Below are 26,136 nucleotides of genomic sequence, written 5' to 3' on the forward strand. Positions count from 1 at the left end.
GAACAGATTATTAGATAAAATAAGTTTATTTTGGTTTTTAATTGCACTTTGTTGAGAATCTCTCTTTTTATTTAACTTGGATTCAGTTTGGGCCAAATTTCAATTAGGATTGGCACACGTGTCAATTATATATCGATTTGGGACACATCTCAATCCCAATCAATTCGGATCCAACTGAAATTTTTATAAATTTTTTACATATTTAAATACCAAAATGATGTTTCATGTATTATATATGATGTCTCCGAGAGATAACTCAATCAGCTGAAACCACGTCTCATAAAATTGATATTACTAGTTCGAATCCCCCTTTCCCTCTTGTGCAGACATATATATATATATAGGCGGTTAGCGGTCAGCTGTCCCAGGCCGAATTTCAGACACGATTTTCTCACGGGCCACCTGTTGGCCCATTAAAACCTGCACTCCCCTAATCAACCAAGTGATGGGCCATTGCCCATCACCTGCGCTCCTCATTGACCCAGAAGATGGGCAATTGAGGCCCATTTATTGAGGTCCTTCTAAGAATGCTTCAACTTTTACAAAAAAAAAAAAAAAAACCACAGCATTGGACCCCCCATTTAAGGGATAATGTAGCTAATGTGATGGTAAACTTGGAGTAAACATCTAAATTTTGGTGATGAAGTCCCTTATGATCAGGAAAAAACAATTTCCTGAAATTGATATATGTTATTACTTGATCTCACATCCATTTTAAAAGTGAGAATCACAAGCATGTGAGAATTACATGAATTTAATAGATTAGTGGAAAGAATTTCTTCAGAATCATTTCATAAACTATAGTGGCAGCACAGCAGAAAAGAGGAAAAATGAAGAGGCAAACGTGTAAAAGAGCTGAACCAGACAGCGACAGGCCAGCACTAGCGGCCTTGAATGTGTCTTACATGCACCAAACCATGGAGCCCTATATATATACACACACATGCATGATACATCCATCTCTACCGCCAAATCCTCAGAAGTCAAACCTTCTTGAAGGGAAGAAAAGGAATTAAGGCACAGCCACAGGCAATGTTTGCACCGCAAGATCAAGAGGCACAGTCCTTCAGGCTGTTGAGTGGCCACACTATACCAGCCGTTGGATTGGGCACTTGGAAGTCTGGTTCCAAGGCCAGGGAATCCGTTTTCACTGCAATTGTTGAGGTACTGCTGCCTACTGCTAACATTTTCATTTTTCTATTGTAAATTTGCAATTGTTCTTCTTTAATTGCTCTCTTGGGTTTTAGAAGGATTCTGCAAATTTTTTCCCCCGAATTTCCTCTGCTCTATGCTGCTTCTTATAACCTGTCATTGTAAACTAATATGAACTGGGATTTTTACCTTTGTGCAGGCTGGTTATAGACACATAGATACGGCTCCAATGTACGAAGTTGAACAGGAGGCATATCTCTCTCTCTCTCTCTGTTCTGAAAAGCTAAATAGGCAGCAAGAAAAATGACCGATACGTGTGTGTCTTCTGGCAGGTTGGGCGCGGAATCCAGGCTGCCATGAAGGAAGCAGGGATTGAGAGGAAGGATCTCTTTGTCACTTCTAAGCTATGGTAATTAGCTGGTAAATCTTAGTTAATGAAGTAAAACTATGCAAATCAGAAACTTATTTAATGTTATGTGGAGGGTGATTTCAGGTGCACCGACTTGTCTCCTGATAGAGTTCGAACTGCTCTGAAAAATACTCTTCAAGAGCTCCAACTTGACTACCTAGATCTTTATTTGGTAATCTTTATATGTAATTTTCTCTTTATTTTGTGCTTGTCACTTGAATGTGAGGCTGTGGTTGCTTTGTCAATGCTTTTGTGACTTCGAATAATCTTGTATGGCAGATTCATTGGCCCTTCCACGTTAAGGATGGAGCCAGCAGACCTCCTAAAGCAGGGGAGATATTGGACTTCGACATGGAAGGGGTGTGGAGAGAAATGGAGAAGCTTGTCAAAGAAAATCTCGTTAGGGACATTGGCATTTCCAATTTCAGTCTGAAGAAGTCAATAAGCTTCTGGGCTTTGCCCAAACCACTCCCTCTGTGTGTCAGGTGATGACATTACATTAAAATACATATTTATACAGAACTTAAATGGTATATGTATTATAAAAAAGAAACCAAAATTGTTTTGGGGCTCAGGTGGAGATGCATCCTGGTTGGAGAAACGACAAAATGCTGGAGGCATGCAAGAAGAATGGTGTTCATGTCACTGTAAGGCTATTACTGATCTGGATGAGCTCATGAGCTATTGATATTTGTTGTATGGTTCTGCTGGTGATTTTTGTGCATGAATTAAATTCCCTGCTAGGCATACTCACCACTGGGGTCATCAGAAGGAGGCAGAGATCTGCTCCATGATCAGACGGTTGAAATGATAGCAAAGAAGCTGAACAAGAGCCCAGGACAGGTGCTGGTGAGGTGGGCCATCCAGAGAGGGACAAGTGTTATCCCCAAATCAAACAACCCCGATAGGATCAAAGAGAACATCAAGGTGTTTGGGTGGAAAATCCCAGAGCCAGACTTCCAAGCCCTCTGCAGTTTCCCGGATCAAGTACTTTATAGTGCCATTTATTCTATATTCTTAAGAGTTTTTTCTCCTTTTATATTACAATCTTTTTCTTGTTGGTTCTGGGTGCAGAAAAGAGTGCTGGATGGTGAAGAGTTTCTTGTTAACAAGGAAGAAGGGCCATTCAAAAGTGCAGCTGATCTCTGGGACCATGAGGACTGATTGCTCTGTTTTTTCCATTAGATGAGTGGCCTTATAAGCTGACCCCAACTTTTGGGGAAAATAAAAGTTTTCTACTCTGTTTTTCACTCTGTTTTCAACATATTACATTATCTTAAAAATGTAAACTAATAAAAAACCGTAAATTTAATTATTTAACTAGTATTAATTACTCACAAAACCTCAGGGGTTGAAGACAAATCCGACGAGAAAATCACTCTGCTAACGAGCTTCATACTCCTAAAAAAGTGCTTCAATTGATAAAGCTGAAGGACATAGACCTATCTAGGGGTTGAAGACACAGCAATCGTCAAAACCGAGTTTAATTACTTCACTTTCTTTGAGCCTTGCCGTTTACATCTGAAGGACATAGACCTATCTAGCGGCCGTGAGCAGCTTGCATCACAGGCCGTCATTACTCCCGGCCCCGGCGCCGGCCTGGTCAACGTAGTTGGTGGGTTTGTGAGGAACAAGCATATGGCTGTACAATCGTCAACAGAGGAACATGGGTATTTACGCCTCCACGCTATAACCGCACGTTTTACCAACAATTTGGCTGCCATGGATCGCTTCTTTGAAGAAGCAACGATTCTTATAACTTCAATGTTTGTTAATACATCCCACACCTGCGAAAGGCAATCAAACCAATATCTTCAGCTCCTCAAATTCAATATATATATATTCTCAGATTTTGAATTGAATTGTGCATTCGAAAACTCTTACTCCATCGGTTGCTAGAACGATAAATTCATCATTGTCTGTAAGCTTCCTATAGGAAATTTCAGGGGTTGAGATGAGGCCATGATCTTTGAGGCAGAAATCTCCGAAAGCCCTTGACATAGCAAGACCAGGGCAGTCTTCATCAGGCATCCATATTCTATAAACATCAGGTTCTTCATGCATTGCAAAAACTCTGCCTCTACAATTTCTGATTCTTTCAGCTTCACCTGATTCAACATCAGAATTAATAAACAATGTTTATTTGGGCTTAATAGTTTAGTTTGTTCATGCTTTGAGGAAGAGAAAGACAAAAAAAACACCCACTTAGAATATCAGGTTTCATGTCAGCTGTGAGTTGAATAGGAAGAAGTTCATTATTGTCTCCTCTAGTGGAAAGAATCGCACGAGAATCTCCCAAGTTGGCAATTATCAAGTGGCAACCCTGAAAATTTGGAAAATAATATATATAAAAAAACTATAGATTAGTTCACAGCAGTTTTGTTATTCGGATTGTGAGAGAGTTCCTAGCAATCCGAACCATAAATATGAGAGAGTTCATAGGAATTCTCTCACATTTATGTGCTAATAATCTGGATCGTTCAATATGAGGCTCCTTCAACTTTGTCTCTAAAAGTACCTGTTTAACTACAGCTACCGCTGTGCTACCACTGCAAAAGCTATCAATGGAGGAATCTTGACAAAGTACTTCATCAGTTTCCTTGAAAGTTTCAAGCAAACTGGCCTCCCATGAAGGCAAAGACAGATTTCTACTGTTATTATCGCTAACGCAATGTATGGTATCGTCATTGTTGTTGTGATTATCATCATCGTCTTCATCAACCAAATCAACGTCACTATATTTGCTGCGGTTGATTCTTGAGAATTTAAGTGCTGCGGAGAGATTTAAGGGTAAAGTGTCGCGTACATGGCGTGCAACTTTGTGCCCGGAGGGACCATGACCATCGAACACGCCGCAGAATAACATTTCTTTATCACCAGTAAAACCCTGAAATATTAATTTTACACGAGTTTAATAACATAACACTCAACATAATATATTAGATGAAAAAAGAAAATGAACTAGGCCGATAGTCCACGTGGCACTTCACACGTCAGCAATTAAGAAATTAAATTTTATTGTGGCGGACGTCAGTGTGATGTAGATTGTCCAAATGAATGCATTGTTTAGCAAAGTGACATATATAAAAGCATGACAGGACTAATAGTCACTGTCAAAATTAGGATTGGACCTTCATTCATACTTGGACCCTCTATGAGAAATCTTAATTTCGTTCTCTTAATTTCGTCCTCGTATAGAAGATTACCCCTCATGTGGGTTCAAACTCATTTCTAATAGCTGAATCCCAACACGTAAAATATTTAATTTAAATGAGGAGTAAATTAACGGAGTTAAGATTCGATTGCAGGACTTTTGATTCTGATATCATGTTAAACTACTAGTTATCATAGGACTATTGGTTTTGATACCATATTAAACTACTGGTTAAGCTTTTGGAATAACTGGTAATTTAATAAAAGAGATAGAGCCAATAACAATTAAACAAAATTCTGATGAATAACAAAACACAATTGGAAAGGATCTTCTAGATTACAATGAAAACATTAAGTTCACCAATTTGGCAAAATCGCATGAGAAAAAATATCAGATTGAAAAGATAGAAAAATATATGTTTTCAAAATTACAACCAAAAAAAAAAAAAAACGCATTATTGAAGTGTGATTTTAAGCCAAATTTTATTTTTACTAAATATTTAATTGCATTTTCAAATCACTACTTTTTTTTAAAAAAAAAAAAAGCAGAATTTGAAACCGCAAATCCGAAATACGTGGAAGAATTGCAAAAGATAGAAATGAAAGTTACCTCCCAAACTGTCATGGAATCTTGATTGATTCCTTTTCTTCCTTGCTGGGTGTACATGGATGTGAACCTCGAAGGCCCTTGCAACCTTATACGAGCCCCGCCGTCTCCATGCCGGATATCATCCTCTTCATCAACTTCGTCTTCCCTTTCATCCACGTCTTCCTCCATGGACGACTCTCTGTACATGCCATCCTTACTGCAACAGACTCCCCCCATGTATGGAGCTCCACGAATGACAATTTCCAAAACAAAGAAAACCCAACAAAATCCAAGCAAAAATCCCAGAAAGATTAGGCGGGGGAATGAAGGAAGAAACAAAAAAAAAAAAATTGTAGGATATATCTAACGACAAATAATGCAACAAATGATTAGAATTTAAGAGTAAAAAACGGCGTACTCCTGTTTCAATGTGTCTTGGGGTAATTTGTTCTCTGAAAATATGTAGAGTCGGAGAGCTTTTTTCTCACAAAATGCAAGGAAGACACGACCTGTTGCACAATTACCGGAGTACCGTACCTCTCATTTATTGTAGGCTAAAATTTAGTTTTTTTTATTATATTTATATTTCTTAAAATTATAATAATTTTTTTTATCATCTTAATATTTATCACTTATATGGAATTTTATGTATAGAAAAAAAAAAAAAAAAATCAAATTTACTTCCTAATTTTTCATGGAATTTCAATATAGTCTCTAATTTTTCAATTTTGATAACTAGAACCTCATGTTTTCATATGATTTTAAATAGGTCTCTTAGTTAAGTTACATCCAATTAATTATCAGTATGCTATGTAAGACCAATCAATTAATGTTACTTGACTCTTATTTGACACGTTATGTAATATGCCAAACGAGAGTTATATGGCATTAATTGATTGGTCTAATGCGGCATATCATAGTTAATATTGTAACAGTCCACCACAAAGTTATTGTAGAACGTTTATGAGATCCTCTAATCCTATCCCGTTAATGGTTCAACAAATATACAATCATAGTGCACACCTTCACTTGAGGTGTAATACAGCTGCATTATGATCTAGAACCATGAGATAGTCAATCCTGTTACCCTTTTAGCTGGAAGTGAATAATAACATTTAAAAAAAAAAACTCCTAATCTAGTGGCTAAAATTTAGGAATGGATATTTATTTATTTTCTTCGAGAACTAATATCGCCATATTAAAGGAAGGAAAAAAGAAAAAAAGAAATTGAGCATTTAAAAGATAACATTTTAAATTAAGTGGGAATTAGAGAAGTACATTTTTCTCGAGAAAGCGGTTCAAATGATTAAAGAAATTGGATAAAGAAGGGAAGTGCGACATGGAAATAGACAGAGCATAGGGTGTAGGATTTAGATGTTTAATCGGCTAAAAATGATAGGGATTGGGTAGGTACTAGGTAGCAGAGAGAAACATTGTTTAATTAATCCAAAAAGTGCTGACAATGATAGGTAGTAACAGAGGGTAATACTGTTTATTAATTTGCTTTAATTGGGTTAACTCTCCGCTAATTTCATGACAAATTCGAGAATTTTTGGATAAAGATTGTCAAAGTCCCACAGCTCCGGATCCCACGAAGCGCTGTTGTTCTTCGTCCTTTCCTGTAAAAACAAGGAGCGATGATAGACCCCGGTTTTAGGCCCATGGATTCAGTGGGTCTGGCGCCTGACATACCACGTACTAGCGAGAAAAAAGGTCCGCCCTTGTCATGTCACGGGCTATAGCACAACCAATGAACACAAAGAAAAAAATGGTATGAGAATGAATGAGACATCACATCCCATTTCATTTGGATCCCCAATTAGCGCATCTCTCTCTCAGGTTTATACAACAATTCGCTTCTAATTAGTAAAGCACCACGACAACAAGTCAAAATCATCATCAAACTTCCAAATTTTGGGAGCCTTTTGTGCCAATCATGCTATATCAATTCTCAACAACCCCACATCCCCCCCACCATTATGTAGCCCATTGGCAATGTTGCTGTGAAATTGTTGGAGACTGTATCCAATCCCCATCACCAATATGCTCCTCAATACAAACAATAAAGTACTAAATAAAACTTTAAAGCTGCTTTACACCACCTTCACTAGATCTTGCTCATAAAAATTCATACATACTATTCTAACATCTGGATTTTACTTTAAAGCCAAGAAAATCCTTTTTTTTTTTTTTTTTAATAGGTAAATTACACACCCTCACCCTCCACCTTGCTAAAAACAATTTTAACTTCATAGAAACATATACATGGAATTTATGATGAGTACTATAATGCAGAAAATAATAGCATTCTAAACATGAACAGAATGGAAGTAATAAGGAAATCTAAAGCTCGATTGAAGAAGAAATTAAAGCACTTTCAAATTGTGTTCAGCTTTAAACAAATGAAGAACAATGAACAAATAAAATTTCATTTTCAGCTACAACCCTTGACATCAAAATTAAAAAAAAAAAAAAAAAAACAAGAGAAAACTACAACCTTTCAACTGTAAAAAAAAAAACAAAGAAAAAGATGTCACAAGAGAATGTGTATAGTTGCTGTTACCACCACTGATGAACAAGAATCCCACTTTGCCGCAAAGAAGAGAAAAGATCCAAGCATTGGCCGTAGGTTTTCTCATACTTGGGACTCCTCTCACCAGGGCAACATCTCTGCCACCGATTGTAATGACACTCGAGAAATATCTCGTCGATCAAGCAAATCGCCCCGGTCTCAAACAACCTCGGAATCAAATCGAACTCCGTCCCTTCCACATCCATCTTCATCACCACAAAGTCCTTCTCCGACACCGTGTTCTTCAGCCACTCCGCAAAATCAAACCCCTCAATCTCATTCACCTCACCGCCATTCCCGCCGCTCAAATGGCGAATTCTACCCATTCCTCGACCTTTATCATCGACATCGCTCTTGCCCGGATCGTGATTAACCTCAAACAACAATGTCTCATTCCTCACCCACGCCGCGTAAGGCAACAGTGTAACCTTCTTCTTCATCCTATACTCCTCGTGAAAAGCCTTGTCCGCCTCAATCGCATACACTTCGAAGGTTCTGTTTTGCTTTGGGTATTGCTTCCTGAACCAACTTCCTATACTAGACCCGTAACTCCTAGCCCCAACATCAATGTACACATACCTATTCTTAAAGCTTATATCAGCCATTGACGGTAAATACCTTATCTTCTTTATATTCCTCTTCAACGTGATCCACGGCTTCAATGGCTCCTCCGTGATCAACGGCTCCGCGTTTCGAACCAGCTTTCGCTTATGCCCCGGAACCAAGCACTTGTTCTCCGAATTGTAATCCGGTTCGGGCTTCTCAAACTCGCTGCCAAGATTATTGGTTTCCACCCGTTTTCGCAGAACAACTTCGCGTATTTGAGGCGTCGACGAATCCAAGCCGTCGATGTCGCGTGATTTGATTAAATCGCAGGAATTGAACAGCTCAAGAAAGGAATTGAAGCTATACGTGTCGTTCGCGCCGATGTGGACCACCAGAAACCCTTCGGGTTTCAGCGTCCGTTCGATCTCCGCCGCGAGATCCAACGGCCGGGAGGCCTTGTCGAGGCGGGCCCCGCCGGAGAAAACGAAGTCAAAGGTGTCGTCGCCGAAAGGGATTTTGTTCGGGAGGGCCTTGATTACCAAAGGCCGCGAGGCCTTCTTGAAAATTCCGATCGAGTCCTTCACTCCGATCTGTCTCAGGGTGTAGACGTCCTGTCCGGTCGGGGACTCCACGCACAAGGCCTTCGATTCCGGTGAGAGGCGGTCCTCGGTGATCAGATCCTGGAACACCGAGGAGTAGTAATGAACGGCCTCGATCCAGTCCTTGCTCGTGTAGAGATCCCCGCCGTTTGTCGCCTTCACGACGTCGCTCGCAACAATGGCCGAGGCTCCGGGGCCGGCGCCGGCAATGACGAAGTTGAAAGTCTCCGGCAACGAGAAGAAACAGAAGTCCCCGACGTTGCAAGACTCTCCGGTTATCGTAACAACGTAGGCAAATCGGACCACGATGACGAAAACGCCGAACAAAAGCAACCGTACCAGAACGTTCCTCAAACAGCCAGGCTTCCCTGTGGTAGGCTCCATGCTTGTTATGTTGCACCCTCTTTTGAAAAGATTGAGAAAATACCCAAAAAACTGTAGTATGAGAGAAAGGGGGAAAGGCGGAGATTAGCGAGAGCAGAAACGAGCGGAGGTGTGGTTGGCTCCGACCAAGGAACTTCCAGGAGAGAGGTAGTTGCACAAAATAGGTAAATAGAGATGAAAAGGAGGGGCCAAACGGGAAGACATGGTAGGGTTTTTGTGGGCAGGCGAGGGTTTCTTTTTATGGGGTGGTGGTGGCGATATCGGAACCCATGATTCTCTTTCCTTCACTCGCAGTCCACCACCGAGTCTTGAGACGGGTTGTATATGAGGAGGAGATAGAGACTAAAGCTGGAGGTGTATTAAGGTTGAACGCGGCGCGGTGACCGGAATAGCCGGTTACAACGCGTAAAAGGAGCGGATAGAGTTGCGTGGAAAAATTGAGGACTATGTCATTATCGCTAATTAACAAGTCTTCCCCTATTAGAAATATAATTGGGAAAGACTTCAAATTTTCTATAAAAAATATATATTTTTAATAATATTCTATATACATTTTTTGATATGCATGAATGCACAAATATCAATTTAATAAAGACAAATGCTATAGGTCAATAAGTTCTTCGTATTTGACCCATACTTTTTTACAAATTCAATATATCAATCATTAGATTTGTGGGGTTTACCATTGACTTATATGAAGTTCATAAGTCTACAAATCTAATGATTAATTTGTTAAATGAGATGGGTCAAATATAAGAATTAAGATCCTTTACAATTTCTCTATTCCAAGAGAAGAGAGGGCTGAAAAATTTGTAAGAGATTGATAAAAGAGGCCCCTCTCACATATGACATATTTCTGCCCAACCAGGAGGATGCAAGAGTACTTGCGTAGATCTTTGTCCCACCGAAATGGAGATTAACTATTTCACGATCAAAAATTGTATTTTGTTCTATCTAACAATGTATATCATGTTATGCGATGAATATGTTGCAATGTCATTTAATTTTTTAAAATAATGTGGCATCATATATATATATATATATATATATATATACAAAAATAAAAATCTTAACATGATTTCAATGTGCAGTAGAAAATAATTGTTTTAATGGTTAGTTAGTAGAAGTAGTATTCAATCCAACTAACACCATAATTTCAATTGCCACTTTGTATGGAAGGTTGTTGTAGTTGGCATAACTAAAATCTACTACCAATTATGGAAAACATTTATAACAGATTCGCAGCCTATACTCCACTGATGGACTAGTGGGATTATGAGTTGGAGAAACCATGACAAGTACTAGTCAGCCACGTCATTATCTTTCTATCTTCATGCTAGTCTCAAATGACACTATCACACGATTCCCACCCATTACTCCAATTTCTATCCTCTTTTTTCCACTTGATTATGGGGAAAATGCAAGTCCAATCAAAGGTAATGGGCATTTTTTTCTTCCCATTATCCGGGCGGGTGTGATTTTTGTTTTTATTTTTGTAAGTAGAGGAGAATAATAGATTAAAGATATATATGTCCGTTCATTTAAAATTATATATCTCTCCTGATCTCTTTTCATAAAATAACATTAATAATTATTGTATGTAGTCTTACTCTTCTCCTTAGTAACTACTTTACTTGAGGAGGCGCCTCCCCGATACTTCATCTTTCCTTCCCTTTTCTTCTCTTTCACCGTTTTCCGCTTCTTCCCATTTCTCCTTTCTCCTTCCATCCCGCAGCCACCTCCCTATTGTCATCCATTACCACCACGGTACATCCCTCCTCCCTCCGTGCTGGCCTCTCTTCTAACAGTCAGTTACTAGTGATTTACATGATCACATTTCGTATGCTCTCAACCTATAAACCAGTGCTTCATAACATTTATGGGACATCCACACTATTTTTGTTGTTGATCTTTTTGATTATCTTAAAATTATTATTAAATTTTGATTTAATTAATAATTTAAAGCTACATAAATTTTAATGACATAAAAGAGACATAGAGGTGACATTTATATTTATGAGTGATTAAGGAAAGCGAGGTTAATAATTTTCCTTACAATTTGTCTCGTGAAAGGAAAACAAAATCACCGGATATGTCGGTCAACCCACGGACTTCTTTGGGAAAATAGCAACACGCCAAAGCGACATAGACGCACCCGGTGGGCGCACCAGACGCCGAAGTAGCCGTTAATAAGTTTTGGTTCTGTTACCCAAAAAAAAAACAAAATGAAAAACGTTTTGCACGGAAAATATCCATAGTGCCCTTCTTGGAAAGCCCCAAACGGCAGGTAGTTTGGACCACCGCGGGAATAAAATTCTTGCGATGCAATTGGGGAATTCACAGTGTCCCACCGCTCACATGGGCACACAAGGGCTGTAAACGAGGACGCCAAACCTCACTTCTTGTTTGTTTCGTTGGTAGTTGATACAGCTGGCGCTAACTAACAAAAATGAATCACATTACACATTGTTCATGCATCTTCCAATTTCCACCATTTTAATGCTTCATATTTGAGGTGGAACTAAAATTTTAGGTTTGAGGTGACAAAATTTTTTTTAAAAAAAAATGTAACTTCACTTTTAGACTCTTGAATTACCACACGATTTGACAAGTCCTCTAAACTTAAAAATTTTTCAATTTGACAATTTGAACCCTTAAACTCTCAATTGCAGTCAATTTGAACTCCTTCGTCAGATTTAGCTGTTAACTTGTAATAGAAATACCTAAAAAGACCAAAATATTCATGATTTTCGGTTTTTTTATTTATTTATTTTTAATTTGAAATTCATGGTAAATTTAGAATTTTATAAAAAAGTTAGGGGTATAAACATTATTGTCTTACTTTTAACGTTTAAAATCTAATGGAGGGATTCAAATTGACTGCAATTGAAAGTTTAATAGTTCAAATTGAGAGGTTTTGAAGTTTGAGGGGGCTTGTCAAATCACGTGGTAATTCAAGGGTCTAAAATAAAGTAAAAGTAAAAAAAAAAAAAAAAAAAAGGTAAAAATCTATTTTTAAAATAATTTATATGATTTTAAAAAAACAAAATAAAAATTATGGAACCAATTCGAGCTTCTCCCCTATAGTGGGCCAATAATGATCTTGAATTTAGATTTGATGAGTTCAAACATTGTCTCTATAATTTCATTCTCATTTCAATTGAATACTTTAAATTTTGAGCTCCACTTATTAAAAGAGACAGAGTTCAAACTTATAACATATTTTCTAATACCATATTCAATTATTATTATTATTATTATTATTATTATTATTATTCAAAATTTTTAATTGATAAAAATTAATAAATTTAGTAATTACATTTATATTCTAACAATAATTAAATTCACTACATTTTTATTACCCGAAGCATTTGGAATCCCATCCAAGTGCTGACAAATACTCACCAATATCTTAAAACAAAAAAGCAGTCTCACTTAAGAAAACGGCACAAACTTATCCATAGTGTCTTGTCCTCAAAACAGAACATCTCTTTTAATAATAGTGCCATAAGTAAGGCTATTGTTTATGTCGTATCTCTGAATACGAAGTCAGAAAAAAGTTACCATCTCCAAATATTAATGTGGCACTACTCATGCCATCAACCACACACAACATAAGAAATGAGCCTTACTATTAGAATAATTATACAATTTTTAGTTAATAGTTGACTACGAATTAAATTGTTTCTTAAGAATATTGTCAGCACACAAATTTTTTAGGAATTCAAACATGTTAAATGAAAATTGATATTTATTATAGTGGGTTGAAATAAATTTCTCTCAAATCAGTTTGTAAAAAATTTATATCTTATTGTCAGCTAACTATTTATACTGTAATTATGAGAAAGCCTTTATGAGACTCACAGCGTTACCTTACCTTACCTTCACCATGATACGGATTCCAAGTTCTTATGGCAGAGCATGAGGAGATTTATCATCAATATGATGCTGGGAATGGAAACCAGGAGCACGACTGGAGTCTTCGTGGTCCAAGATAATAAAACCATCAGTAAGAGTAACGTAAGCATAAGACTTTTTGGTAGTACCGACGAATTAGATGGCCGCGGCGATGGAATCTGGGGCGGAGGACTCATAGTATCTCTCTAGATCTGGCAAAAGTGAAAGACCTCCTAAAGTAATTCGAATGGGGGCTAACCTGACCGCTAAGCCCACTCTGGCCTCGCAGGGCGGGCCCCGTGGTTGCGAGCTGGAGCTGCCATAGCTTATGGCTAGAGCAATGGGAGGGGGCCCCGGCAGAGAGAACAGTAAGGATAACGAGCGCTCCGCCCGCTTGACATACCTCTTATGTGCGTCTTTCTATTTAAGTAGGTGACTGAACTATCTAAACCTTTGTTGTTTTCGAAATCATTCTCGTAATTCATTAAAAGGAAAAAAGCTAACATCAAAGGTCAGCCATTACAATATCAATGACATATTGATGGGCTTCTTCTCTTACATAGAGTGCCATCTTTGCAAGCATATGATCGGCTCCATTATCCTCCCGTTATACATAAGACACTCCCATAGCTGAAAGCAATTCAGCAAAATATGGGCATCAACAATTAACTGTCCAAATTTAATTGGGCAAATAAGTCTCGTAACAACTCTTTCACTAATAATTTAAACAACAAATCAATTTCGATCCCAACAGAAAAAAGGATCAAATAAATGGGCAATAAAGAAAAAAAAAACTAATTGATGCTATGGGTCTTTAGAGCATATTGGGACCCAGAACAGGCCAAAACTAGAAAAAGCATGGTCCCACAGCACCGTTAATAACGACTTTTGGGCACGCAGGAAGTCGCCAAAGCAATTAAAGGGCGTCGACATCCGTTAAATGCAGCCGGTTTCAACGGCATTATTGACAGGGCGCTTTTTACATCCGGCCCGCTAGATTCATGTTGTCTCCATTGGAGCTTTCTAGCAGCAGCACATCATGTTAATCCCATCCACCCACATCCTCAATTATCATACCACTTTTTCCTTTTTTTTTTTTTTTTAAGTCACTAACATAATGATAAGTTTGAAATAAAATGACCTTTAGTTTATTATATTTTTAGTATTTATTTTTTAAAAAATATAATAAATATTGATTTGGTTACATGCCATGTGAAGTGGGGTGTATATGGATTTGTGATCATTTTTATAAACCAGAATTATAATTTATTCTTTTTTTTTTTTTTTTTCTTTCTAATTTTGAGAGAGATGAAGAAGCAAACAATAAATAAAATATATATTTATTTATTTATAATCTATTCACAGCACTTAATAATAAGCTTAGTAATGGATAGACCCAATCATGAGATCCGACTTTCCAGCCAGTTGATAATGCAAATGAAGACGAACAAAACATTATGAAGCATGTGGAAGCATGTGATCATAATCATTTATCATCTCAAACCAAGTCAGCCCTCTTCTCCATAATAAAATCAATTTTGTTACGAATAAAGTAGTTAAAAGTACATGTTTTATACATGAAAAAGGGTGCAAATATTAAATTTGTTAATCTTGATGAAAATTCTACATGTCAAATTGTTTTTATAATTTTCAAACTATTCTTTTAGAGTCTGATCGGTCATGTGATTTTGCAGGTCAAAAGTATATTTTTAAATAAAATCGTAGAAAGTGTTTCGTTTGGGAGTGTACTTTTTTAAAATGAAAAATTATATTTTACCCTCCAAAAGTTTGGGGCGATTTGTAATTCGACCTCTAAAGTTTCAATTTTGGCAATCCACCCGCCTAAAGTTTTAATTTTTTGCAATTTGACCAATTGTATCTAAAACTTTTCATATTGCCTCTAATTTTATTTTATTTTATTTTATTTTTTTTTACAAAATTTTTTTTAAAAAAAAATTCGGTCTTTGGCCATCTAGCAATTTTTGCACTCCCAAATTTGTGTGTGTGTGCGTGTTTTTTTTTTTTAAAAAAAAAAAAAAATCAGGGGCAATATGAAAATTTTGGAATAATATTGGTCAAATTGCAAAAATTTGAAACTTTGGGAGATGGATTGCCAAAATAAAAACTTTTAAGGTTGAATTGCAAATCGCCTTAAACTTTAGGGGGTTAAAATGTAATTTTCCCTTTTAAAATATTATGGTTTGAAAACGTAAAAAATTTTATACTTTCAAATCATAGATAATGATGTGTGTTTTTAAAAACATACAATTTTAAATGTCAAATTACGATTTTATCAAAAGTTTAATTGTGATTTTAAAAATTATATTTTCAAATCGCATATTCTGAAGTCACTATTTTTTTTATAACATGTTTTAAAATTGCAAAATCAAACAGACTCTTAATCTTGTATAACAAAATTGATTGATACGGCAAATTCAGTAGATAAATTTCTTTCAAAGTACTTATGTCAGTAAAGCATGCATTTTCACATACATTTTACACATGTCGGTTTAATAGATTGAATTTGAAAATTTTCCATTTATTTGGTGAATTGTGATAAATACAAGGACCAATTTATCATACAAGAGGATAAGCTTAAATAAAATTTGAGTAATTTTTTAAAAATACAAAAATGATCAAATAGGAAATATAATAAACGAAAGAAGCATTGAAACAACAGCTAGCGCATCCTCTATCCCGTGTGAGATTGTGGGTCCAAAGGAGGTTTCTATTCTTCTTGGCTTCCAAAAAGCATTCCAAAAAAAAAAAAAGGGGCCCACTCTCAAGAATATGATTCTTAAATAGTCTAATTATCTATTTCATCGTTATAACTTTAAATTTTAATCAAAGCAAAAGAAAAAGAGAATTTACAACCTTTACTTGCTTTGCACTTTGAGTGCCGGTTGAAAGTAATACAATTCTTTTTATAAAGTAATACAATTCGTTAGTAAGCCTTTGTTAGTAAAATATTTAGTACTTTTAGCATTTCTCTTTCAAATCACATATTTTAAAATCACAACTTTTAAATCGCATTTTTCAAAATCGAGAGCCCAAACAAACCCTTACTATTTTAGTCATTGTAATATAGACTGTCACGTAACAGTTAACATAAAACTTATTATGTTTGCCCATATACTATGTAACACTTTATTTGATACTCATTTTCATAAAATATAGACTGAATTTCTAAAAAATTATAGTAAAAATTATAATATCCAAACATTTTCCTTACCATTTATCTTGAGTGTAAAATAATGTTGTTGTGGTTATTATTATTATGATTATTATTAAGTTGTTAATTGTGCATTTAAGCCATAGACTAAACCTAGAACATTTCATGTCATTATTCATATCCACCTCGAAACACTGCATTTATAGAACTGTTACATCCAACTGGTATCCATGTGGAGGCTAATTATCATATCATTCAAGAAAAGTAGTTCAATAATGACTAATTACAGAGAACATTTACAAACATCACCTGGTAAATTGATCGAATATGAAAACTTTTTACAATTGATTGTCGGAATTGCACCTAACTCGAACAACCACAAACAAAAAAAAATTGCAGAATCCACCTACCTAACCAAACAGGTAAGACATAGAAATCCTTATTCTGCAAATGACAGAAATGCAGATAAAAAAAAAAAATAGAGATTAAGAAACATGTGAACGTAGATATGATGTCGTGTCAGATTGGAATTGAGAAAGGAGAGAATCTTGAAAACTAACTGTAGCTGTGGAGCATGAGGTAAGAGGGAGCATTATTGGGAGCTTTCTGAAATTAATTGTTCCACGTGAATGATGAGGTGTCGTTGCTATCGGCAGCATGCAGTACAGCTAACATTCTTAATGCTGGAGGGAGGAGCGGTTGATTTTGACCCAATATGGGTTGGACGGTGGAGATTGCTCCATGGGCCTTTCAAAGGGCAGTGCCGGGTGGATGCCTCCATAGAATGTGCATGTAGGACCCACATATACCCTGGACAGCATGGCAAGTTGCCCTTGATATACACAACTCCAAAGCCAAAGGTGTAGGGTATCCCAAGCTGGGACGGGAGGGCGGGGAAGGGCATTTGGTTATGGTTATGGGTATGGACCAAGAGTTTTGGGCTATGCTTGCCCATCTACCTTTGGGCTTTGGAGTTGGTCCAGGCCGACTATTACATGATTAGGTTTTCGCCTTTTTGTATGGACTATACATCGTTTTTTATTTTTTATTTATTTATATATTTTTTATTCTCACTTTACTGATATCTGTCTTTACTTTTATTATTATTTTTTAATAAAATTGAGTTGATAGCTGATTAGCAATACCACATAATAGGATAAAAGTGTAGCATTTCTTATGGAAAAATTATTGGTGTTAATATTTTTTTTTCTTCATATTTTTTTTTTTATCTCATTTTACAAATCAACCATTAGATTTGTGGACTTATGCAGACCTACATATTAGTTAATGGTGACCCTAGAAATTTAATAGTTAATCTATTGAATTTATAAAATAATATAAGAAAAATATAAGCAAATTATTGACACCAACTTTTCTCTTTCTTATGGATATGTAAGATTTTTATCTCTCCCAATATAATATGACTTTTTAAAATTATTATTGAATCAAAATTCAATAGTAATCCATAAAAACTTTGCGGCACTCTTGCTGCCCAAATGAACCGTCGACAGAGCTTATTTTTACGATTATGCCCTATTGCCCTTTGCCTTTCACGTACCAACCCAACTTATGGGCTGCCTAAAAATCTTCATCCATGGAGGAATGAATTTGGCTTACATGCTGTTATTATTAACATGTATGTTGTAGTTTAAGCAACGGTTAAGATTGAATATCTCAAAATCTTTCTTCATTTTCTTTCTCCTATTAAATGCTTCTTAAAGTAAGTCAATTTTGAGATTCAATTTTGACCGTTGCTTACACTATAACATACATACTATTATTAAAATAACAACATATAAGCTAGATCTGAAACTTACATGCCGTTATTTTAATAGCATAAAGTTGTACATGCCCAAAAAAAATAAAAAGGTGCCCATTTAGAGAGCGAAAAGAACCTGAAATGGCTTCGCCTGTTGATCATCACCAGGACTTCCATTAAAACGACAGTTTTGACTAACACAAATGGGTTTAGAGTGGCATTACCATAACGTGGAGCGACAATTCCTGACATGTCGTTTTATAACATTTTTATTCATGAAATAAAACAAACCGAGTCAACCCGTCCACTTCCAATGCCAAAATGTGGCCACAAAGGCTGTCTCACTTTGATTAGACCGTATCACCCGAAGTTAGTTCCAACTATTCCGTTGTTCTGTTATTTTTATTAATAATATATAATTTTAACAATTTTGTTATTTACATTACTAATAATCCGAACAATAAATACAACAAAACTCTTATGAAACTCACTCCCAACCTGTTGGTGAAAATCTACTCAAGTAAGTAGGTCCCATGCAAAAACATAACTAAGTAGGGTCCGGGGTAAGGACAGAGTTTTCCTTCAAATTGAGCTATAGAAATTTTTTTATAAAAATGATACGTGTCCATTTTTTTTGTCCCGGGGTAATAGCCGCCAAAAATCTATGTTTTTTTTTTTTTAAAGGAAATATTCCCTCTAAAATTAACTTTTTACTCCCTCAAATTTTTATTTTTATTTTTATTTTTTGTCCCTTACGCTTAAATGTCTTGTTTCACCCCTAATTTTTAGGAGTTTTTTCATATTTGTTGCTAAGATTGCTATCAATCCAATTTGCAAAATTGCTAAAAATCTCTATAGAATAATTATATATTTTAAAGTTAAACATTAATTTAATAGATTGGATTGACTAATTTTTCTCAAGTCCAATTTACAAGATTCCTTTGTTTGTAGCATTATATACTGAGAATCTTCTTCACCATATATGTTTTTTCAAAACAGTATTTTATTATATATATATTTTTTTAATTTTTAGAAAATGATTAATTATTTAATTTTATTATTAAATGAAATTGTATGATGATAAAATTTATGCCATTCAGAAAAAAAAAATGATTAAAATGAAAACATTTTTATAAGAATTATCTAGAAAATTTAGAAAATTCTAATTTTTAATAATTTCTTGCTTTTCGGCTGTACAAGTGGACTAAGTTCCACGTGGGCACACCAACAACCAACCTCCCGTGTAATAAAAGCAACTCTTCGTTGTCATTTTAATATTTTTCTTCGAAGAAACAAATTTCCATTTTTTCTTTTTTCCTTTTTTGTAAGTAACAAATTTCCATTTTCTTGTCCTTAGAAGCATCTCCCAAGCCTTCTTCTGCGTTGTCTCATAAATTCATAATCATTCACCCAACACAAGTTCTTTTCAATTCTTAGCTGAATTCTGAGGAGTCCATCGATTTCAAATCAACATGTCTACGAATCAAGACAACCATACGCCGAAACAAGATGTGGGGTCCCCGCCAGCTGAGCCCACGGCACCTCCGGTGCCTGACGTGGAGAACCAGACTCCCGGGACGACGTACGGGGTCTCGGACATCATACGGAGATGGAAGAGAGAGGATTTCATAAATAGAGGCTCATTGGGCTTGAGGGGATTGGATTTGCTATTTTCTTTGCTGGCTTTTATCATTATGGCCAGTAACAAACACGGCGATTGGAAGGATTTTGATAAATATGAAGAATACAGGTGGAGTGATTCGTTTATAAGCGATTCTTGTTAATTGGGATTTTGATTTGGTTATGAAATTTTATTTTTTAATCTTTTTGTGGTGATGGGTGTGTTGGGTTGGAATAGATATGTGTTGGCAATAGCAATTCTGTCAACCTTGTACGCCGTCGGGCAAGCGTTGCGACAAGTTCATGAACTTTGGACCGGAAACCGTTTGCTTCAACAGCGTACCTCTTCCTTGCTCGACTTCTTTGGAGATCAGGTTGGTCTTGATTCCTGTTGAATTTTCTTCTAAAAGACTGTTGGGACACTAAACTCGAGTCTTATAGATTTTTACCCAATAATCTTACGTTAACCGCTTTGTTCTAATGTTAATACCCAATTTCATCTGATGTGAAACTCTTAAGGGGAACCCCGTTTCATTATCAAAATGGTTATTTCTCAACGGCATTTCGTCGATCAATTTGTCTTCATGAGGTTTCTTTAATTTTTCTGGGTCGAGAAGTCATTAATTGGTCTGCAGAACGTTTCCATTTGTCTAATTTGTCTTTCTTTCTCTGCTCTGGGGAATTCGTGTGTTGACCGATTTTTGTGGCGCTATTGATTTCTTATTGAGATTGAGATTTGACAAATTTTTGGTTGCAGATTATGGCGTACCTCTTGATATCAGCAGCGTCTTCTGCAGTTCCCATGACAAATCGCATGAGAGAGAGAACAGACAACATATTTACAGACGCTTCAGCAGCAGCCATCAGCATGACTTTCCTTGCATTCTTGGCGCTGGCATTGTCAGCCATGATTTCGGGATACAAACTATCAGCTCAACCTTATATTTGAGATCGATGCCTTTTCTTAATTTTGCCATCGATCGATGATTCTTTATGTAATATTTGTTCATCTTCTTGTTACTTCAGGATGTTGTATGTAAATTTATACATGAGATTTCACAATGTATATGAATTACATTTGGTGGGAACTTTCCTTCTTCTAATAAGAAATATTCTTTTGGTTGTGTTTCTGTTAGGTTTTACGTTGTTGGCAAATTCTGTGTCAAAATTTGGTGAATTGCAAGTCTAGGGTTCGCGGTCGAGGGGGTTTAAAGTTGAGATTCAAAATTGTGTTGGTCGTGATTGTTAGAAAACACCTATTCACCTTCCTTTAGGTGTTGTTCGGGGTCTTTGAACGAATTTGAATTTCATTGGTGAGTGCATAAATTGTTAAAGAAATCTTAAGCTAGGGCAACCAGGTAGAAAGTGTACTTGAAGGGGCATTTGGCAATTGGCATTTTGCACTTACCATCGTTTGGATTTGGTTTCGTTCGGGGATGGAACCAAATTTTTTCATTAGAGACCATAAAATGACAGGTCAAACTTAATTTTGATAGGACAAGTAAATTTTAAAATAAACTTTTAAATTTGGAGAACTATAACTCTCAAGCCCCTAGTTCCGTCTCTGGTTTCGGTTATGGGGCTCTTAACCCACCTAACATGCTCATTTGGATAGGGTGGTTTTGGGCTAGGTTACCCATATGTCGAATTGGTGGCGGAGAGTTAAGAAACTTTTTGTATTTTGTATGGACCAAATTAAGGAGAATACACGCATTCTTGCTTGGTTGAGAGAAGGAATTAAGTAAAGGTTCTTTATAGTAAAATCTAGAAAAATCCTAATAGTAATATATACACTTATGTAAAAAAAATAGAGTGATGTTATTTAGTAGATTGTCATTCAACTGAGATGACAAGGTTGTGAAAATTAGCATTTAGATTACCAAGAGCTTTGTAAAAAGAAAAATTAACAACAAAATTTTATTGCCGCACTATCCCAGTTGTATGATAGTGTTATCAAATAACATTTTTAAAAAATAAAAAAAAGTTATTTTTTTTGTAAATAATGCAAGTGTTATGATGGTAAAGAAATAAGCTGTCACCTTTTATTCATGAGTGGGATAAGCTGTAATTCAGTCAGTAAATTGTACTAGCTAATCTTAATCTAAGCGGTTCCGACTCTTAACCCTTATGAACACTCAATTTTCCTCTCATCTTAGACTCCTCAACCGAGCCTATAACCAAAAAAAAAAAAAAAATCTACAAATGAAAATATCCTAATAAATCCAAACAACCTTAATACATCTTCACAGGGCGTTTCTTAGCAATGTGGAGGGGTGAATTGGCCACATATATAGCTCAAACAACGTGATTATGCTTAAAAACATTACTTATTCAGAATACATCGCTTGAACTAAATAATTAAATTTCTTAAATTCTTATTTTAGTTAAATATTTTACGTTCTTTTATATATACTTGACTGGATTCGGAGGCATTCATCGAATTCAAGAAAAACCATGTCGAATCTCGATGACGATACGCCGAAACAAGACGCGGGGAACTTCCCCCCAACCGTGCCGACGGCCCCTCCGAATGCTGACGTGGAGAACAAGAGTCCCGGTAAGACACCAACTGGGCCCAGGACCCCACAGGTGACTGTCGTGGAGAAAAACACGAGCCCCCCTGGTACGATGTTCGGGGTGTCGGCGATCGTACAGCGATGGAAGAGAAGGGATTTCATGAAGAGTGGGTCGTTGGTGTTGACAGGATTGGCTTTTCTGTTTTCTCTGATGACTTTATCATTATGGCCGCGAGCAAAAGCAACAGGATTTTCCTTAATCAACTTGAAGCATACAGGTGGAGTGATTAATTAGTTTATAATTAGTGATTGTTTGTTAATTAATGGCATCATTTTTTATACTTTTTTTGTTTTGATTGGAATTAATAGATATGAGTTTGCAATAGCAATTCTCTCCACCGTGTACACCGGCGGGAAAGCGTTGCGACAAGTTCGTGAACTTTGGACCGGAAAGCGATGGTTTCAACAGCGTACCTCCGCCTTGCTAGACTTCTTTGGCGACCAGATTATGGCGTACCTGTTGATGTCAGCAGCGTCTTCTGCAGCTCCCACGGCACAGCGCTTAAGACAGGGAATAGAACAAGAGGCAACAGACAGAGGGCAAGAACACTATTCAGATTGGAGTTCCTCGTATCATGAAGCAATAGCATTTGTAGACACTTTAGCAGCAAGCATCAGCATGGCTTTCCTTGCATTCTTCGCACTGGCGTTTTCAGCCATCGTTTCAGGATATAAACTGTCTACCCAATCTTATATTTGAGACGGAATTCTGTTTTTTCTCAGAAAGCCCAGTATTATCATCTTTCTCTGTGATTTTGTTTTATGTTCGTCAATCTTGAATAAGTATGAAGCCATATATATATATACTGTGTACACCCTTTTAAAGTATGAATGAGAAGTATATATACTTTTCCCTTAATCTTTTAAGTTCTCTGTTATTGTTCTGTTTAGTGCTGAAATTCTTCCCCTGCTGGGTCAAACAATTAAACCAACTATTTCGTTGGTGTCAGAACTCTACCATGAATATACCATTAAAAAAATCTAGAAAAATCCTGACACTAACTATAATATATATGTAGACTCATGAGAAAATAAATGAAATTTTTGTAAATAACTTCGGCGTTCTGATGGTAATGAAATGAGCCATCCCCTTTTCATTCACGGGTTGGATAAGCTCCAATTTTGTCAGTAAATTGTATGTAGACAAATTGATAAGTACTGTTTAAACCCGAATCTTCGCACACTTACCGAGAGTTTTGATTATAGTCTCGGTCGCTGGATGTTCAATAGAAAGTATTTAAGATGTAAAAATTCCAGTTCACGAGAGACTCAGTCGAAGGGACTTGGATCCTCCATTTCTTGAGAAGAACAAGTTAGTTGTTTTTAGGGGGGGTAATTTTGTCATTTTTGAGCTCTCTGTTTTTTATTTGGACAAAAATGCCATCTTAAAACAACTAAATGGATCATTTTCATTTTAAATGAAATAAAAAGGATCTTTCTCCCAATCGACGGGGTGATTGTATCACATTCTGAACAAGGCTTATTCACAAGGTCTTACAAGTTGTCTCCAATAGCCTTGATCACAAGGATGATTGCAAGATGTTCGAAAGTGATGTTTTTCAAAGACTCACCTTAGACATCTTTCAAAGACTCACGAACAAGGCTTTGGGAAAATCGTATTTGAACTCTGTTAGACTAGAAAACCGTGAAACCCTAGCTAGCATGCGTTCAAATGCGTCATGAACCCATTTAAACATGAGAAATGTAGAAGACCCAATTATTTGGCCCAACCTGGCACAACTTATGAGTTCTTTCTTAATTTTTTTTAAAAAAAATGTCTGAAACAATAATATCCTATGTGATCATTCTTTAAACACTGAGACCTCACACTACGCTTTTTAGGAACCGACTTTCACCTAAAGTCTTTGTTTTCCTGGGGTTAATATAAAAATCATAACCTACTATTTTCATTAGATCCATAAGCCATTATTTTGTACTCTTGGATAGAACATGAGCATCCTTATGCCTTTAGTCATAAACCTCTCATAGACTTAATTTGTTTAAACCACACAAAATCAAACCTTTAACCACCAAAATTTCGGGTTGTAAATGAAGATTGGTCAGAATTCTGGAGTGACATATTGTAGTAAAAACCTAATGAGCCATTAGTTGGGTACAATTCAAGTTTACTATAAAGGTTTTATAAGTATAGTTGATTATAATTTAAATCTTCTATATTTAATAAGTTTAATATTGGGGTTGGCTAGCTACTCTCGAAATGGCTTTTCTTTTAAAGCAAAAGTCCTCAAAAATATTTTAATTTCGTCACCAAAATTGTTGCTTATACTGTTTTTTTACCCCATCTAACTGATCTTCGGGGTCGTTGGGCAAGCCAAATTTTTAATAAAAATATTTTAAAGAAAATTTTTAAAATTGAGAGAACCATGGCCTCCAAGTCCTTGGTTTCGTCTCTGGTTTTAGCTCCAAGCGAGCTAACTAGCCAATCTTGATCCCAGTAGTTCTGACTCTTCTCACACTCAAAAACTTCAAACCCTTACGAACACTCAATTTTTTTTTTCTATAACAAAAAAATCTACGAAATAAAATATTCTAATAAATATAAACAACCTTAACACATCTTTACAAGGCGGCGCTTCTTAGCAACGTGGAGGGGCCACTTGGCCACATACATAGTTTGCCAAAGGAAGAGCCCCGCACTGTAGCTGGAACGGCACTGTTCCAGCTACAGTGCGGACTGATATGTGGCTGACTTTTTCAGCTTAAATTTTTTTTTTTTTTTTTTAAGCAAAATATTAAATAAAAAAAATAAAAAAAACAGGAAAACGCTGGGGTGGTTCCATCCACCCCTTGGCCAAAATGGGGTGGCCGGACCACCCCATTTTTGGCCAAGGGGGTGGCTCCAGCCACCCCCTGGCCGATCTGGGGGTGGTCGAACCACCCCTGTGGCCAAGGGGGTGGTCCAGCCACCTCCTTGGCCCAAAAAAAAAAAAAAAAAAAGGGAACGGGTGCATTTGGGGGTGGCCGGACCACCCCCAAGGGGCTGGGGGTGGTTTCGGCCACCCCACACCTGTCGTATGGGGTGATTGTAGAGACTTCAGCAGCAAGCATAGGCATGGCTTTTGTTGCATTCTTCGCACTGGCGTTTTCAGCCTTGATTTCTGGATATAAACTATCTACTCAATCTTATACTTGAGTCGGATTTTTAATTATTATTATTATTTTCTGTCGATGGTTAAGGTATCACGTATGTACTCTATATGTTCAAGCCGTTGTTTACTCTATATTGTATGCAAATTTATGTTTTAAACGCAGTGCAGATGGAATTCTGTTTTTCCCAGAAAGCCCAGTAATTCAAATGCTTGAATAGGAGTAGTGATATACACTTCCCAATTTTTATTTTATTTTATTTTTTAAAATAATATGTTACAATTTTTTGAGATTTATAGAATAGTATCCAATTTTGACCATAAAACCACAATTAAATGATAATGTTATCTAAATACTCAATTGATAAAAAAAAGTACTTCTTAACACGTTTTACTAAATACATATGTAGTTTTAAAACGCAATTTTTAAAATTATATTTAATAAAATCAGACTCTCAAACAAGTCCTTAATAAATCTCTAGAAGGCGTTTCTTAGCATTGTCACGGGGCCAGTTGGCGACACCCACACACACACACACACACACATATATATATATATATATATATATATATAAGCGCCTAATTAACAACGTGATTGCCT

At 36.3% G+C, this 26,136-nt stretch overlaps 4 protein-coding genes and 1 pseudogene across 4 annotated transcripts; 3 read left to right on the top strand and 2 right to left on the bottom strand.

The window, feature by feature from the left end:
• Window positions 1-974: 974 nt before the first annotated feature.
• On the top strand, window positions 975-2,791 carry LOC132161592 (aldose reductase-like). The gene is given in 9 exon segments (XM_059571745.1): window positions 975-1,164; window positions 1,352-1,402; window positions 1,485-1,561; window positions 1,646-1,733; window positions 1,841-1,997; window positions 2,000-2,046; window positions 2,137-2,208; window positions 2,306-2,548; window positions 2,636-2,791. Coding segments are annotated over 9 exon segments (957 nt in total). The 5' UTR covers window positions 975-1,032; the 3' UTR covers window positions 2,726-2,791.
• Window positions 2,792-2,922: 131 nt separating this feature from the next.
• On the bottom strand, window positions 2,923-5,540 carry LOC132161591 (probable protein phosphatase 2C 65). The gene is made up of 5 exons (XM_059571744.1): window positions 5,325-5,540; window positions 4,080-4,448; window positions 3,767-3,884; window positions 3,446-3,669; window positions 2,923-3,348 (listed from the first exon to the last, which is right to left on the bottom strand). The coding sequence occupies exons 1-5, from the start codon at window positions 5,538-5,540 to the stop codon at window positions 3,049-3,051; spliced, it is 1,227 nt and encodes a 408-aa protein (XP_059427727.1). The 3' UTR covers window positions 2,923-3,048.
• A 2,117-nt stretch (window positions 5,541-7,657) lies between these two features.
• Window positions 7,658-9,738, bottom strand: LOC132162080 (uncharacterized). Its single transcript, XM_059572327.1, has one exon. The coding sequence runs from the start codon at window positions 9,402-9,404 to the stop codon at window positions 7,863-7,865; it is 1,542 nt and encodes a 513-aa protein (XP_059428310.1). The 5' UTR covers window positions 9,405-9,738; the 3' UTR covers window positions 7,658-7,862.
• A 9,793-nt stretch (window positions 9,739-19,531) lies between these two features.
• LOC132161865 (CASP-like protein 4B1) lies at window positions 19,532-20,980 on the top strand. The gene is made up of 3 exons (XM_059572071.1): window positions 19,532-19,982; window positions 20,091-20,226; window positions 20,610-20,980. The coding sequence occupies exons 1-3, from the start codon at window positions 19,705-19,707 to the stop codon at window positions 20,799-20,801; spliced, it is 606 nt and encodes a 201-aa protein (XP_059428054.1). The 5' UTR covers window positions 19,532-19,704; the 3' UTR covers window positions 20,802-20,980.
• Window positions 20,981-22,306: 1,326 nt separating this feature from the next.
• LOC132191362 (CASP-like protein 4B1) lies at window positions 22,307-23,128 on the top strand (annotated as a pseudogene).
• Window positions 23,129-26,136: the final 3,008 nt, after the last annotated feature.

Source organism: Corylus avellana, chromosome ca9 (assembly GCF_901000735.1).
Source record: "Corylus avellana chromosome ca9, CavTom2PMs-1.0".
Lineage (NCBI taxonomy): Eukaryota > Viridiplantae > Streptophyta > Magnoliopsida > Fagales > Betulaceae > Corylus > Corylus avellana.